This window comes from Rousettus aegyptiacus, unplaced genomic scaffold (genome assembly GCF_014176215.1).
Source record: "Rousettus aegyptiacus isolate mRouAeg1 unplaced genomic scaffold, mRouAeg1.p scaffold_m13_p_5, whole genome shotgun sequence".
Taxonomy (NCBI): Eukaryota; Metazoa; Chordata; class Mammalia; order Chiroptera; family Pteropodidae; genus Rousettus; species Rousettus aegyptiacus.
Window position 1 is genome coordinate 72,421,860 of NW_023416308.1, and position 15,344 is coordinate 72,437,203.

General features: G+C 44.1%; 1 protein-coding gene across 13 annotated transcripts in view; it reads left to right on the plus strand.

The window, feature by feature from the left end:
* TENM4 (teneurin transmembrane protein 4) overlaps positions 1-15,344 on the plus strand; it is a 690,656-nt gene that overhangs the window by 632,471 nt on the left and 42,841 nt on the right. For 12 of the 13 annotated variants that reach the window (XM_016161403.2, XM_016161409.2, XM_016161404.2 and 9 more), the window contains 4 exons: positions 80-329; positions 2,546-2,566; positions 10,064-10,296; positions 14,001-14,155. In XM_016161403.2, coding sequence (XP_016016889.2) covers positions 80-329; positions 2,546-2,566; positions 10,064-10,296; positions 14,001-14,155 — 659 coding nt within the window. The remainder of the gene's footprint in view (positions 1-79; positions 330-2,545; positions 2,567-10,063; positions 10,297-14,000; positions 14,156-15,344) is intronic. The other variant, XM_016161406.2, reaches the window with a different exon arrangement.

The window sequence follows — 15,344 nt, forward strand, 5'->3', positions numbered from 1 at the left end:
ACGTAGGCCACTCCGTGGTCAGCCACAGAGGAGAGCCTCGCCCTGCTCCACAGATGGCTCTGTTCTGTGCTTGTTGCAGGCATCCTGCACAAAGGGAATGGGGAGAACCAGTTCGTGTCTCAGCAGCCCCCCGTCATCGGGAGTATCATGGGCAATGGACGCCGGAGGAGCATTTCCTGTCCCAGCTGCAATGGCCTTGCTGACGGCAACAAGCTCTTGGCCCCTGTGGCCCTGACATGTGGCTCTGATGGGAGCCTCTATGTGGGAGATTTCAACTACATCCGAAGAATCTTCCCATCTGGGAATGTCACCAACATCCTGGAGCTGAGGTGTGTACGGTGCTGCCTTCCTCGCAAGTCCTAACAATGCCCCTTTGCCATTAGGTTTACCTGGCATTTCCCACTGGATCCCGAGAAAGGGGCAGGACAGAGCCTCACCTGTCAGACTCAGAGACTTTTCACTTCCCATCTCAGAGGCTAAACTTTTCACTTCCCCACTGGGGGCTCTGGGGAGGCAGGTGCTGTTTTTTACAGAGCACCACAATGAAGACAAACCACTCTTGGGACAGGGAGATGACAACCTTGCATCCAGGTGATGTAGAAGGCTGCTAGCAACCAAGAATTCAACTCCTTGGAAGCCCCCGAATCTTTTTTCTGCCTCCTAGCACCAACCTTATTTCACTTAGTTACATAAGTCTTTTTCATAAGGACAAGGATAGCTTAATGGCCAGGGTCCCATGCCAGTGTTACCAAGATTGGCCCTGTTACTTAACATTCATCAGCTTAAGGAGTTCTCTTCAGCTGCCTAATACTGAGATAAGGCCTCCAGGCTAAAATCAGGCAGCATCTCTCTGCTCCTAAGGTGCTGCCGAGGCAGCCGAGTCAGCCTGTTTTCCTCCATTCCAACAATGAGCGTCAGAGCACAGCCACACTTACAGCTCAGAGAAGGGCCTGATGTGTTGGACTTTCTCTACGCCTGCCTAAACCAATGTCTGTTTGGAACAACAACAGTGCCATAGGATGGGTTCTTCGGTCACAGAGAAGTTGTGGTTAGAAATAGCGAAGCCCCACTCTCCTTTTTTAGGAGAAATTATATCGTTTTTCACAACTGCTTTCTTCTGGGCTGGGGTCCATGTGAGCGGGACAGGCCCTTGAGCTGGAACACCTTCCTCCAAAGTGGCCAGGGGGAAAGGAAACTCATTTTTGTGAGGCCCTTGCTCTTTACCCAGTATAAGAGTTCTGCGAGATAATTATTACTAATGCCCATGACAAACAAGAAAAAGGAGAGTTAGGGAAGTTAAAGAACCTGCCCAAGGTCCAGCTTCTAGAATGGTGGACCCAAAACCAGAAGGCCATCATATAGCTCTGCCTCCCCAAAGAATTGTCACTTGGCCCAACGAGGGCCACTGTGGTTTAATGCCTTCTTAAGTTATTCCCTGGAGGTGAGTATGCCTGCTGAGAATCTCACTCTGCAGTGCATATGTGAACAGAGGGGAAGGCTTGCTGGCTGACTGACAGCCATCACAGCCCCCAAGAGGAGACTGTTAGTACTTGCCCACACACACAGGGACTGGTGAAGGAGAAGGTCTTTGGCCACGAAAAGTTTGAGAAACTTTACATTCTATGTAGTCATACGAAATCAGATATCAGGCTGAATGAGAACCAGGCCACCGATGGAATATTCTCTGCCTTTCTTCTCTCTGGTATGAGTTTGACTGACAAAGACATTTGTCAAGGAAGAAGGAACCCTTGAGGATATTTGCTCCAGTTAGCTTCTCATATTGTCTCTCCATCTCCTACACTGTGAGGAAAAGAGCCGTGCCCTAGGGGGTCAGCCTACCTTATCAGAGAAGCTATGCAGCTTGGGGAAAGACAGTTATCCTCCCTGGGCCTCCATTTTCACATCTTTCAAGCAAGAGAGCCCATTTTCCTTGTCTTCCTCCCACCATTTTGGGGGAGATTATGGAAGGGAGGAATAAATGAAATTTAGCAAGAAAAATAAATTTATCAGTATATCGTCATCTTTATATATTTTCTTCCAGTCTTTTTTTCCTCCAGGTCTGTTTCTCTGTGTTAGCTTCTCCCTTCTAATCATAGTGTATCTCAAATTCTGTATTCCATTATGAAGAAGACCATAGTGGGCTTTGCACGTTTTGATAACCCTCTGTAGGACAGCGTGCACAGAGACACAGCACATATATAGATGGAAATGTGTCTGTCTGGCCGGAGAGTTTACTGTTTCAACTTCTGTCTTAGCCCTGGTGAAAGCAACACCATGAGTCAACCTTGTCCTCTTTCCTGAAGTCAGCAGTAGTGGTACAGGTGAAACCATGCCTCTTCTGTGATATGTAGCTGCTCGTAAGTGAGCTCACTGACAAGCAATATCCACTATAAAATATATCAGTGTCATAGCTGCTAAGTCTTTATTTATTATAGTATTGTACAGTACCATTGCTGTCAAGTTTTCAGGCTGCTAATAATGCTTCTAACCCTGCTGCTAACACCTCATTCTTTCTTCTATTCCCTGCTCTCCTGTCTTCTGTCAGAAATAAAGATTTCAGACATAGGTAAGCCAACCAGTGGAGAATTTCCTGTCTCTCCTCTGCCTTGTTGCATGTTGTGTGGTAAGATGCATGTGTCAATTTCAGAAGGCTCAATGGCAAATGAATCCTCTGTGGCTGGAACTGATTGGAGGTAATCATTTATAATGAAAGGACGTCATTAATAATGGTGGGTGCGGGTGAGAGCCTGAACTCCTTTAATCTCTAGCAAAGTGCAGCAGTTTATTTGGTAGTCTGTGAACATGACAGACTGAAGTAATAGGGAATAATTTTAATGTTGGCATGGTAATGTGAACACCACAGTCTGCTTATCCTTAGGATAAATGAGGACATTATCCTAACTGTGTTGAGTGACTTTGATGCTCACAGTGGGAAGTCTTGAGAACATCTCGATCAAGAGAAGAAAGTAGAAGACAGGTTTCAGATCTGCACCTCTGTGGGCATTCTAGGTGCCTTGACTTTGGTCACCTGTCACTGTGGCACTTATTTGACTCCTGGATAACAGTCACCTTAGAGTCCACCAGCCTCACATACTTTTGGATTACTTGAAAGTTGCCTTAAGAAGATGGAGCTTTGGCTTGCACTGCTAGAGAGGTGCTCTCAGTCACTTACATGTGGCTCAGATCAAAGTGTCATATGAAGTAGATGCTAAGCTGTGATAAAAGAAAGTCTTAAGGTAATAAGAAGCAGATGACCCAAAATCAAATAATAATATCAATATTTACATAATTAGATATGGTATTCAGGTTACAATCATATATACTATTTTAAGATCATAATAATAGTTAACATGTAGAGAGCGTTAGTGTGCAGCAGAAAGGGAGTTAAGTGGTTTACACAGGTTATATAACAGTTTACCCTCCATGCCACCCTGTGAAGGAGATACTCATGATTCATCCAATTCACAGATGAGAAACTGAAGCTCCCTGTTTGTGTGACTTAGAAAAGATTACTTCATCTCTCTGAGCTTTAGTTCCTAACTTGAGGTTCATGAAATCTCCCTTAGAGGTTGGTATAAGGGTTACAGAGGATATTTGTAAAGTGTCTAGCATTGTGCCAGGCACAGAAAGGAGCTCCAGAAATGGTGATGGTGGCGGTGGTGATGATGCAGTATTATCATCATCTTTATAACAATTATATGATGTCTCCGTCTTTCCCAAAAAGGAATTCAGTCCTCTTACTATCAAAAACACATGCATTAAAGTAAATTAAATAGAATTTGGGAACAAAAGAAAACAGAGGGAACAGAGATATGTAATTATATATTGAATTAGACTCTGAACTTCCTGGCGGCCAGAATAAACAGGGAAACAACTATTTCCATGGTTTGCATGATCAGAAATAGGAAAATATGCCCACTTCTCAGAGGAGGAATATTTTTTCCTGACACTGAAATCTAAAAGATTTTCAGTGAGCTTTGTATAGATGATACTGAACTATACGTTGATATGTGCCCTCAAGGTCAGTTTTACAGAAAACGCAGAAGTATATTTCATAGGAAGATCATGATGAAGACCTAGCATTGAACATTAAAAATGTCCATCAGTGGTAGAAACTGCCTGGGACATAGCCAGGATACCGGGGGGACCTAGCTGGGAAGAGTCAGCATGCCAGGGTGCCTGTTCAGCTTTGCTGTGCATTCCTCATGTGACCTTGGGCTGGTCGGTCACTTTGCTTTTCTGGTTTTTAATTTCCCCATCTGTAAATTGAGAGAGTTATGGTTTTGGTGCCTGTTGTTTCTGATGTTTAGTGATCTTTAGCTATACCTATGGTATGCTTTCAAAGCCAGTTTCCTGCTTTCTCTCAATTCATTGTTTTCTCAGGTGCTAAAAACTATTTCTAAAGTGAACCAAAGTCGGAGGGAAAAAGGAATTTTTTTCTGCCTTTCAGTTTTCTGAATTTAATCCAGAATAAGAAGGCCTGGGTTCCAGCTCTGATTTTAACTGGTACCTAGACATTGGCAAATCCCTTCCTTTCTCTGGGCCTTCATGTCCCCATCAGTGAAAGTCAGAAGTGGATAATGAAATTCTAAAATTGTGTCCTCTTCATTAGCACTTACTGTTTCAGCTGTTCCCAGGAATAGCTTTTTGCTCAGGCTAGTGCCCTTAGGTTGTGTGTGTGTGCACTCCTCAGAGCAGTCTCATCTCTGCCTTTGGCCTTTGCAGCCTTGACATTGGGCATGCTCAGTCCAGGGACCACCAATCCTTTGGGCATCTTCCTCTGTGGACCCCTTCAGGAAATAAAGATCCTCATCTCTTCCCAGATCTCTTCCCCAGGGTCACAGAGGAATATTTGAAGCCTGTTGCTCAGAAGTACATCTGAACTCAAGTCTACATCAATCCCAGCTTTATATATTATGTTAATTCTAGCAGAGCCCTTAACTGCCCCAGGAAATAGGTTGGACAGGGCAATGTTTAATCTATCATACCTGTCTTTTCCATTATGTAGTAACATAAATTTTCTGGAGGTTTCTCAAAGTGACCAGCTACCATTTATTGGGCATTTTTTAAAATTAAGTTTATTTGGTAATATTGGTTACTACAATTATATAATTTTCAGGTGTACATTATAATTTGACATCTGTATATTCTATTGTGCGTTTACCACCCAAAGTCCAGTTTCCTTCAGCTACCATATATTTGATCCCCTTTACCCACTTTACCCTCCCATTTTTATCTTTAATGAACAGGTACTATGCTCAAGATTTGCATTCTTTAAACAATTTTGTCCTCAAAATACCCATTTGAAGCAGGTTTGATCATCCCCATTTCTCAGATGAAAAAACCGAGGCTCAGAGTAATGAAGTGATTTGTCCAAATTCACCTACCAAGTGGGCAGTAGAACTGGTATTTGATCCCCTGTCTGTGTGGCTCCTATACTTGAACTTGTCCCATTGGTTCCAAGAACCAGTAAATCCGGTTCTGCCAGGGCTGCCACCAGATGTGGTCAAGGGATGCTCCTTTGCACACGGTAGACCTTACTCTGAGGCAAAGGGAGAAATCTCACTCAGAAGCAGAGACTAGATCACCTTTCATCCCAAGAAACTCCTGGGCTCACAGCTCCTGCTAGGAAATTCCCTACAAAGAGGGCAGAGTGAGGCTTGACTTTAGCTCATTAACTTCAGTAATGATACCCTTATAGTCTCTTAAGATTTTACATAACCAAGGTTATGTTTAAGAAAATAGAAAAGAATGTGGATCTTAGGCAGACTCTGGAAACAGAGCTGTGACCTTATTCTGTGCCTAGCCCTGCTCAGGATCAGAACTGGGTCAGACTCATGTCTGCCACAGAACTGGGCCCAGAGTCCCAGCCGTAGGCCATCGTCTATCCCATGCATTTATGGTTGGCAGAGTCTTCTAAGGCCTTGTTACTCGAAGTGCAGTCAAGCAACACTGGCATCCTCTGAGAACTCGTTAGAAATGCAGACTGGAGGCAGCAATACCCCAGAACTGCTGAACTGAAATCCTCATTTTAACAAAATCTCCAGGTAATTCATATGGACATTAAAGTTTGAGAAGCACTGGCCTAAGGCCATGGTTTACAAATCTGTCTGTGCCTCAGAGTCATCTGGAGAGATCTTAAAGGTACAGATGCTCAGACCCTTCAGATGTTATGCGTGAGACTTTTTTGAAAGCTTTCCAGGTGAATCTGAAGTGTAGCCATGTTTGTGAGCCATCACTCTAAGATTCTTAGCAGTGGGTATTTCCTGGATATTCTCCCAGGGAGGCAGATGGTCACTTACTGATTTATAAATTCAGCAGACCTTTCTGGAGCACTTCCTCTGCCCCAGCCCAGGTCTAAGCACCAGGGACTCGAAGCCAGTCCCTACCCTTGAGGAGTTCAAGATGTCATGGAGGGGACAGGCCACCAAACAGAAACATGTCTTAAGGTGCTAGAGGTAGGAAGAGTACAATCTGCTGAGAGTCTAGTGAGAACACAGCAAAGAAGTGGCCAGTTCTATAAGTGGGGTTAAGGGGAACCCAGGAAGCAAGAAATGGCATTATATGTGAGGTGATGCTTGAGCTCAGTTTCAGGATATGAGCAGGTACCCTCTGGTGAATAAGGGCAGTGGAGCTCCCTGGACCCTGAGAAGCAGTGTGGAGAAGTAAGAAGAGCACTGACTTTGGAGTCAAGTAGATCAGAGTTGAAAATCCATCCTAGCCCTTAGCAGTTTCTGACCCTGGTCAAGTCACTTCAACTCTCTTCAGTCTTAGTTTTCTGAAATACTTAAAAGAACAAAAAAGCCCCTGCCTTATATGGTGGTTGTGAGGAACACGAGATCTTGTGTATAAAATGCTAGCACAGTGTCCGGAAAGGAATAGGCACCCAGAGATGGCAGGGAATGCTTCTGCACTCGTGACAGTCGTCTCTGCAGCTGTGCTCCACAGACGGGTGGCACTGCTCCCGGCAGAGGACCAGGTGCTGTTCCCAGTGCAGGTGGCATGAGGGAGAAGTGAGCTCTGCCAACTGGAAAGTGCTGTTGAGATGTATAATTTTATTTGATCCTAATGACAAGCCTCTGAGCAAAGCGGAGCAGAGACTTAATCATTTGACAGCTAAAGGACCTACAGCTTGAATGATTTAGGTGACTTCCTCAATTTAGAATTCACATCTAAACCACCACAGACCTCAGATTTGTCCTTGGGCACAAACGATAGGGCCACAGCATTTATAAACTCTGGAACAAGCCTGCCAACGCAGCCCTGTTCTGGAATTCACCAGTCTAAGAAGCTCTACATGAGCGGCACTTCTCTGGGGCAGTGCAAAAAGACATGAGCCAGAAACACAGGGGGCTAATCTAAGTGGACAGGGCCCCTCATCATCCTCCCTCAGGACCCATTTTTCTGCCAAGGTGGATTGCACCAGTTTATCATGAGTAATGCACAAAGGGATGAAATAATCACCTCCACCTCACAGCTATCCTCAGGAAAGCAGAAAGATCAAGGCTGCCCTAGCGTTACAGAGCGGGATCTAAGGTCACTGCATTTTATCTAGCCAGCACCAGTGTCATTGGGAAGGATTAAATCTTTGCCACGTCATAGGGTAAGTCACAGGGCTCATTTCAGGATAAAAAGGACAGCTCTCCTGTTACCACCACCCCCAAAAGAGAAGTAAAAGAAAAACTCAGGAATTTGATTGAAAACACCACTTAAATGAACTAAAAATGGTGATGCCGTTTACTTAATGCAGGGGGCTGCTATGAGCTAGAAGGCACCACCACGCTGATCATTGGAAATACAAAAATAAATAAAATCCTGTCTCTTCAAGTATTGACAGTAGGATTTGAGAGACAGACAAATAAATAACCATGATATTATGTTAAGTGTCCTGCAATCCAGGTATGAACAGATATGAATCTCAGTGCGCAGAAAAGAAAGGTCCGGGAAGGTTTGGCCAGAAAGGGTACCATTTGAGCTGACCCCTGAAGAGTGAGTAGGTCAGCAGGCTGAAAAGGGAAGGGTAAGGGAACTCCCACGGGGCAGGAACAGCAAATATAAAGGCACACGAAGGCGCGCTGAGGGACAAGTTGTCAGTATTGCTGGAGTGCAGGAGGTCTGTGAGGAAATGGCTGGAAGAAGGCTGGGAAGATGGAGCAGCAGCAGAGCATTGCAGGCCTCGTGTGCTGCTAGGTGGGGGGTTCTGAACTTAGCCTATAAGAAATGGGCAGTCCTAGAAGGAAAAGGATTGAGGTGACATGTCGGTATTTGGGTTAGGCGGGAGAGAATGGCTTGGGGAGGACGCAGGCTACAGGCAGAGAGATCTGCCCTTTATTCAAGAAAAAGGTGATAGAACAGTGGTGTTAGGGCTGGAGAAGCCAAGACAGTTGGAGAAAATCATGACATCTTAGTCAAATTCAAGAAGAGGAAACGAGGGAAGGAAAGCCTTGGGTCCGGAGGCCCTGCTAGAAGCTGCCAGTGCCCAAGACATTGTCCAAAGTGAGGGATATTTATGATGACAGACAGTCAAGGCCAGATTAACACCTTTAGACACCTTAACACTAAAAAGATTAAGGTGCCCCAGTCTTCACACGTAATTCAAAAAAAAAAAAACACCAATCTGTAAAAAATTTCTTCTTTGAAAGACCCAAAACTTACATGCCTGATAAAATATGAAATAACTTCTTTCTAGACTTTTCCAACCCTCGTACTTGCATCCTAAGGGGATGTTCGGCCCCCCTACTCTGTGGGTGTTCTAGACATTGCTCACTCTCCCCCCCTTCTCCTAATGTAGTATGTCCCACCGTCCAGTGAAAATGGCCAAGTGCCGGGCCATCCAGCCTGAACAGAGAGATTCCTTTGAACCAGAAGACTTTCCAGAGACTTGGAATAACGGGCTGTCAATACGAGATGCAGTTTAAGTGCCTGGGAAATATCAGGCCAGGCACAGGAGCTGAGAACAGCTTCCCAGGAGTTATGACTCCAACTCCAACGTGGCCTAGACTTGGAAGAAATTTTAAATCAGTACCGTGTGATAACAATCCACGCTTAATAAGAGGTACCTACTCTGAAGTCCTCTCTGAGTATGGAAACAGACATAATGACTAGTAATTAAAACACCGGTTAATGGAGTGCCTACAAGGTGCTGTGTATCATGCTGAACATTTGTCATATACTATTTTATGTAATTTTTCCAATGCACCAACAAGGTAGCTACTAGCGTCCCCATTTTGCAGATAAAGAAAACTTGAGGCTCAGGAGGCCAAGTAATTTCCTTAAGTCTCAGAACTTGGAAATGACAGAGCTAGACTTAGAACCCAGACTGATCTGATTCCAAAGCCTGTGCATGTTTTCCTACCCTCTGCCTAGGGGCAGGGCCTTGTCTCCGTAATGCCTCTGTACAGTCGTGGTCTGACTTCGCTTACCTCTGTTAGCATAGCCTTGTTTTTATGATAGTTTTCCAGAAATAGAACCATCATCAGCACTGCTCTGGTGTTTTCTTTCTTTTTTCTTGGATGTTGCTACAAATTGCAAACTAATCGTGCAATTCATTTGTATCTGACTGCAAGTGGGAGAATACTGGGCTCCTGATAAGTGTAACACGAGTGTCAGCTGAAGACAGTGTTGATGCCGGCAGTGTGTCAGATTTGGCCAGGGTCTTATCAGTCAGTCCCAAGCAGGGTTGTGGCTGCTAAAAAAAACTCTGTGGGAGAAGAGCTTATGAGTCAAACTCTAAAAGTGTTCTCTGAAGTCAAGCCCTTTTATAGTTCTGGCTTGGATTTACAGGCTACCTGTGGGAAGCCTCATTGATAATCCTTTTAAGAAAACACGTACTGAGCGCCTGATGTGGCACTGGGCTGGGCATCACAATCATTGGCATTGATGGTTGAGTGGAAGGGAGAGTTATACCAACCACTGTGGCCAGAAAAACTGGGGAACTGTCACCCAAAATGTGGACATCATTTCCATAAGACACTTACTTGGGCTTGGATTTAAGTCGTACATCTCTGGCTACCTGATAGGAAAAAAGAAAGTGCTCTCCAACAGGCATGTCCTTGTTTTCCAGTCACAGTCCAGCACATAAGTACTACCTGACCACGGACCCTATGAGTGGGGCCGTCTTCCTCTCTGACACCAACAGCCGGCGGGTCTTTAAGATCAAGTCCACCGTGGTGGTGAAGGACCTCGTCAAGAACTCTGAGGTGGTTGCAGGGACAGGTGACCAGTGCCTCCCCTTTGATGACACTCGTTGCGGGGATGGCGGGAAGGCCACGGAAGCCACACTTACCAACCCCAGGGGTAAGGCCTTTTTTCTAAACACTTTAAGTGATATTTATTGGGGGTGCTTTCCATTTCCCAAAGAAATACATGTTTATCGTTGTAAAAATTTCTGGAAATTACCAAGAACTCTATGGAGGAAAGTTAAAATTGTCATGATTCCACTTGCCAGAAATAGTCCCAGTTAACATTTCCTGTCTTTCCTACTAGTCTTTTTTCTAAATGCTGTGTGCATATAATACTCACCAGCAACAAACAAAATGAGATCACATTAAACAAGCTGTTTTAATAACCGCCTTTTTCTCCTAACTATAAATAATGAATGTGTCTCCATGTCATTAGTCTTCTGTGTACTTGTTTTTAATGGCTATATAGTATTCCATCAAATGGATGTCCCATCATTTATTTATCAGTGTCCTTCTATCTCTCACATTATTTTTTTGTAAAATCATCTCTGCACCTGTTCATGTGACATAGAATGGGTTAACTGTTTTAATTTTGAGTCCTGCAAAAAGTTGGGCCTCTTCATACCCACCATCACAATTTTTCATTTACTTAGCAAATATTTACTGAGTATGCAGTGCCTTGTGGTTGCAAAGATAAGTTCGTTGTGGCAGAAGATATAAGACTCGAATGTGAATCACTCTGATATGGGAGAGAAGGAGAAGTGCTTCCCGAGATGCCAGAAGAAAGAACTGTGCATGGGAGTCCAGAGCTGAGAAAGGCCCCTGTGCCTAGGAGAGTAGGAGGGCTTTGTGGAGAAGCCATCATTAACAACAAATATCCATCATTCACCCTAAAGCCAGTGACCTGTAGTTTATAAGCCTCGGAGTCCTTGTTGATAAACTAGAGGTAATAATACCTTCTGTGTCCACTTCCTAGGATCATTCTGAAGGTCACATTAATGTATTTCATGTGATACCTTATGAAAATTGCCATTGTATTACTAAATAGTGCCAGATTTCAAATTAAATAGGGTCTGGTTTCAAATCATAGCAGTTAGATGCTCATGAAATCAGGCAGGTCTATATTCAAATTCAGACACTGACACCAAATAGCTGTGTGACTTTAAGTGAGTTGCTTAACTTCTCTGAGCCTTAATTCCCTCATCTATGAAATAGAGATATACTATACAGTTGAAGTACACATTAAATATTATCAGAACTATAAATGCTTAGTACTGTGGTACCAGGCACATGATAAGCATCCCATAAATGGTGATTCCTATTATTATTATATTGCATTTTATCACATCACATCGTATCATATATCATATCATGTCATTTATCTCTACCATGTACCTGGAGTAGTCAGGTGGTAACTCTGTGAGGTAAATAGTATGACATGTGTGGTTAATCTCCCTCCTAATTATGATTTCCCAATACTAAGAGAGTAGGCTGGAGTGGAAAGAACACTGGGCTTACACTTAGAGACCCTGCATTGTGGTTTTCCTCTGCCACTCTCTGGCTTTGTGACCTCCTCCTCTGGGGCTCAGTGTTCCCACTGGTAAATGAGCAGATTGGGCTCAACGATCCCTGAGACCCCTTTCAGTTGCAGCTTTCTACCCTCTTAGAATTAACTCATTTTTTTTCTGAGCATCTTTACTCCCTCCAGGTCTTTCTTAGTTCCCCTACACACCCTCCCTTCACACACACATACACACATACATACACACACGTACACATACACATGCACAAACACTCACACACATATGTGGTGACAGTGAATGTGCCCAAAAGCCTGATAGAAATGACAAGGGTGCTATAATACCCAGACACTTTGTAGCAGGGAGGAGAAAAGATGTTCATCTATTTAGCACAACAAAAGGAGAAAAAATGATGTAATTAATCAGGGGACAGATCACTTCCATTAGCCTGTGCAGCCAACTTTGTAAACAAGAAACCCGATTGTTCGTGAAGCGCTCATCAGTCCTAGCAGATGGAAGAGAAAGACAGCATAGCCAGGCAGACAAGAAAACTCCTGTCTTGTACTTAAAGAATGTAATTAATTTACATTCTAGGCAGGGACAGAAGAAAGGCTTCCTTGCCTTGAGGCTGCCTGGTCCTCTGTGTGAAATCGCTTGTCAGCCCTGAACAGCCATGGAGGGGGCAGAAGGAACCACTGCTCCAGTGGTGTTTTTTATCCCTTACAGGGCAGTGCCGTAACCAACCTGCTGACCAGTCATAGATACTTGGGCCCCAACACCAAGGGCCTCGAAACCCACAAAGTGCCGGTCACATTCTCATAATTATCAGTCACTAATAATGATTGAGGGCTAACTGTTACAAGTCAGATGTTATCATCCCCATTTTATTGATGAGGAAACTGAGACTTGGAAGTGAAGCGACTTGCCTGAGTTTTTATAACTGGAAAGCTGACACTTCAAATGTCTCTACCTCTATGAAGCTTTTTCTGACCCCTTCTCTCCATGCCTTCCCCAGAGTAAACTGAACAGAACAAAACTGACCAGAATCATCTTTATTTCGCCGTGACCCTCTCTGGGTTCTGTCAATCCCGGGAGCACTCCGCACGCCACAGACTCACTCTCGTGCCTCCCCATCCAGACCGTGCACTCCGCGGGGGGCACATCTCCTCTGTGGCTCAGCCCCAGCACCCCCGAGTACTTCTCCGTTTGGTAGAGTTACGTCTACCTCTTGTGATTCTGGACCTGGGGTGGAAGTCAATATCACCCGTGAGCATTTTTAAAACAGGCCTCGGTCCCAGTCCCAGCTATCCCCTGAATTAGTAGTTCCAGGAATGAGGCCAAGCAGGTATCTGTTGAAAAAACTTTTCAGGTAATTCTAATACATGTCAGTGGTGAAGAAGTACTGATTTACTAGAGTGTTTCTCAAACTTTTATTTGTATTATTGTCACCCAGGGTGCTTGTCAAAAATACAGATAGATGCTCAGGCTCCACCTGAGAGTTTCTGAAGCAGCTCCCAGGTGATTCTCACACACATACAAGACTGAGAAATAAAGATTTAGAACTATCTACTTACCAGCTGAGAAAATAAATGCAGAGATGTCCATTGACTTGCCCAAGGTCACACAGCTGGTCGGAGAGAAAGTCAGCAGGGTGGAACAGTCTAAGGAATGAAACAAGTGATGTCGAATAACAATTCTGACTCTTCTCTTCAGTGCGCCCTTTTTAGAAATTAAATTAACCAGCATTCCAAAGATCCAAAAAAAGATCCAAAGGATTCTTTTTATAGGCTCTATATTTCTGTAATGACCAATGAAACTAAAATAGTAATAGAATAAGAAAACATGAAGAATGATTATCTTGGAAGAAAAGAAAAATTGTTACCAATAAGGGGATTTGATTAATATAATTACAGGTCTTCAGAAGTAGGTTAATTTAAATAATTCACAGTTTTGATATTGAAAAAGATACTCCTTACCTCTACCTCTAGTGCTTAATAAACCCACAGAAGTTATGAGTGTGGTTGCAGTGGATGGCTAAGGAAATAAGTAAAAATCTCCAGCAGCGGCAAGATGGAAGGACCAGAACCCTGGACACTCTGAAGACCTGGGTTCCACTTTCTACTTTGAACAAGTCACTCTACACCTCTGGGCATCTAAATCCTTGTCTTAGAAAGGGAATGAATTTTGTACAGAGGATCTAACAAAATCACGGCAAGGGGGAAGGGGGTTCTCTGTCAGCCTGCGAGTCCCATGAGTGTGTGGGTTGTCACCACCTTTGACGCTGAATTCTCTGCCCCAGGCATCACGGTGGACAAGTCTGGGCTGATTTACTTCGTAGACGGCACCATGATCAGACGCATCGATCAGAATGGGGTCATCTCCACCCTGCTGGGCTCCAATGATCTTACCTCGGCCCGGCCCCTCAGCTGTGATTCTGTCATGGATATTTCTCAGGTAAGGAGAGAGCTTCGTCTGCCAGAGCCCTGGGTCTGCATACTCACCCTCTCACCTGGCACCCAGCCAGCACGCGAGCAGTTTGCCTTTCTATTCCACAAGCCTTTTAAGAGCACACTCTTGGTGCTGGGCCTGGGAAGAACACTCAGGACACAAAGATGAGTAGGGCGCAGCACCATGTTCACCATCAGGGGTGACAAGTGGGTGACAGGGAAGCTCAGGGGACAGTGAAGAAATCTGCCCCAGGAAACCTCAAGGGCAGCAGAGATTCACAGAGTGTGAATTTAAATCCATAGCCACTTGACTTCCCTCTTTGAAAACACAGGTATTTGTACATTGTCTGTTTTATTTTTAGACTGTGAACTACATGAGGACAGGAAGAATCTGTCCATCTTTTCCTCTCTACAGCCAGGGTGCCTGGAACACAATAGGAGCACACCGATATTTAGTGATAGATTGATCGATCGATCAATTGATTGAATCACAGCTTTGGCACTTACCAAGCTGCGTAAGTTTAGACAACTTTCTGAGGCCCTTTAAGCCTCATTTTTTACATCTGTAAAATGGAAATAATTTTACATTGAGAATACATGAAACATTGCATGGAAGCTCCTAGCACCGCTTGGTGCTTCAGAGATGATCAATAAAGAGAAGTTTTAGTGCCCACTTTCTCAAAGGAAGTGGCATTCGTGCCAGGTTTGGAAGACTGAATAAGGGTTTGCTGGGCGGCAAGGAAAAATGGAGGCATTTCACACAAAGGGAACGCATGCGCTGAGGTACAAAAATGTTAATGAGCCTGGTATATTCAAGCAGCGTGAATCTATGCCTGAACACGGATTTCTTTGAAGGAAGTAGTAGCAGGAATCGAAACTGGAAACATGATTTGGGGCCAGTTTGTGAAGGACCTTACCATACCATGCCAAAGAGTTTGGACCTTTGCAGGTGGGTGTCAGGAACCTAGTGCAGACCGGAGAAAGACACAAGTGACTGACTATTCAGCATGTCCTTAATTTGTCCTGAAATGATTTGGCAAGGGACATGTCCTTTATTACTAGATCTTTTGGCAGGGCCTGGCCAATGCTAAATCAGTGAATATCCATCTTGCCGAAATTAGCAAAACCAAGGAAATTGAGGGTTGAGTTACCTTAAATTGCAAATTGGTGTCAGTGGTAGTCACATTTAGCTTTTT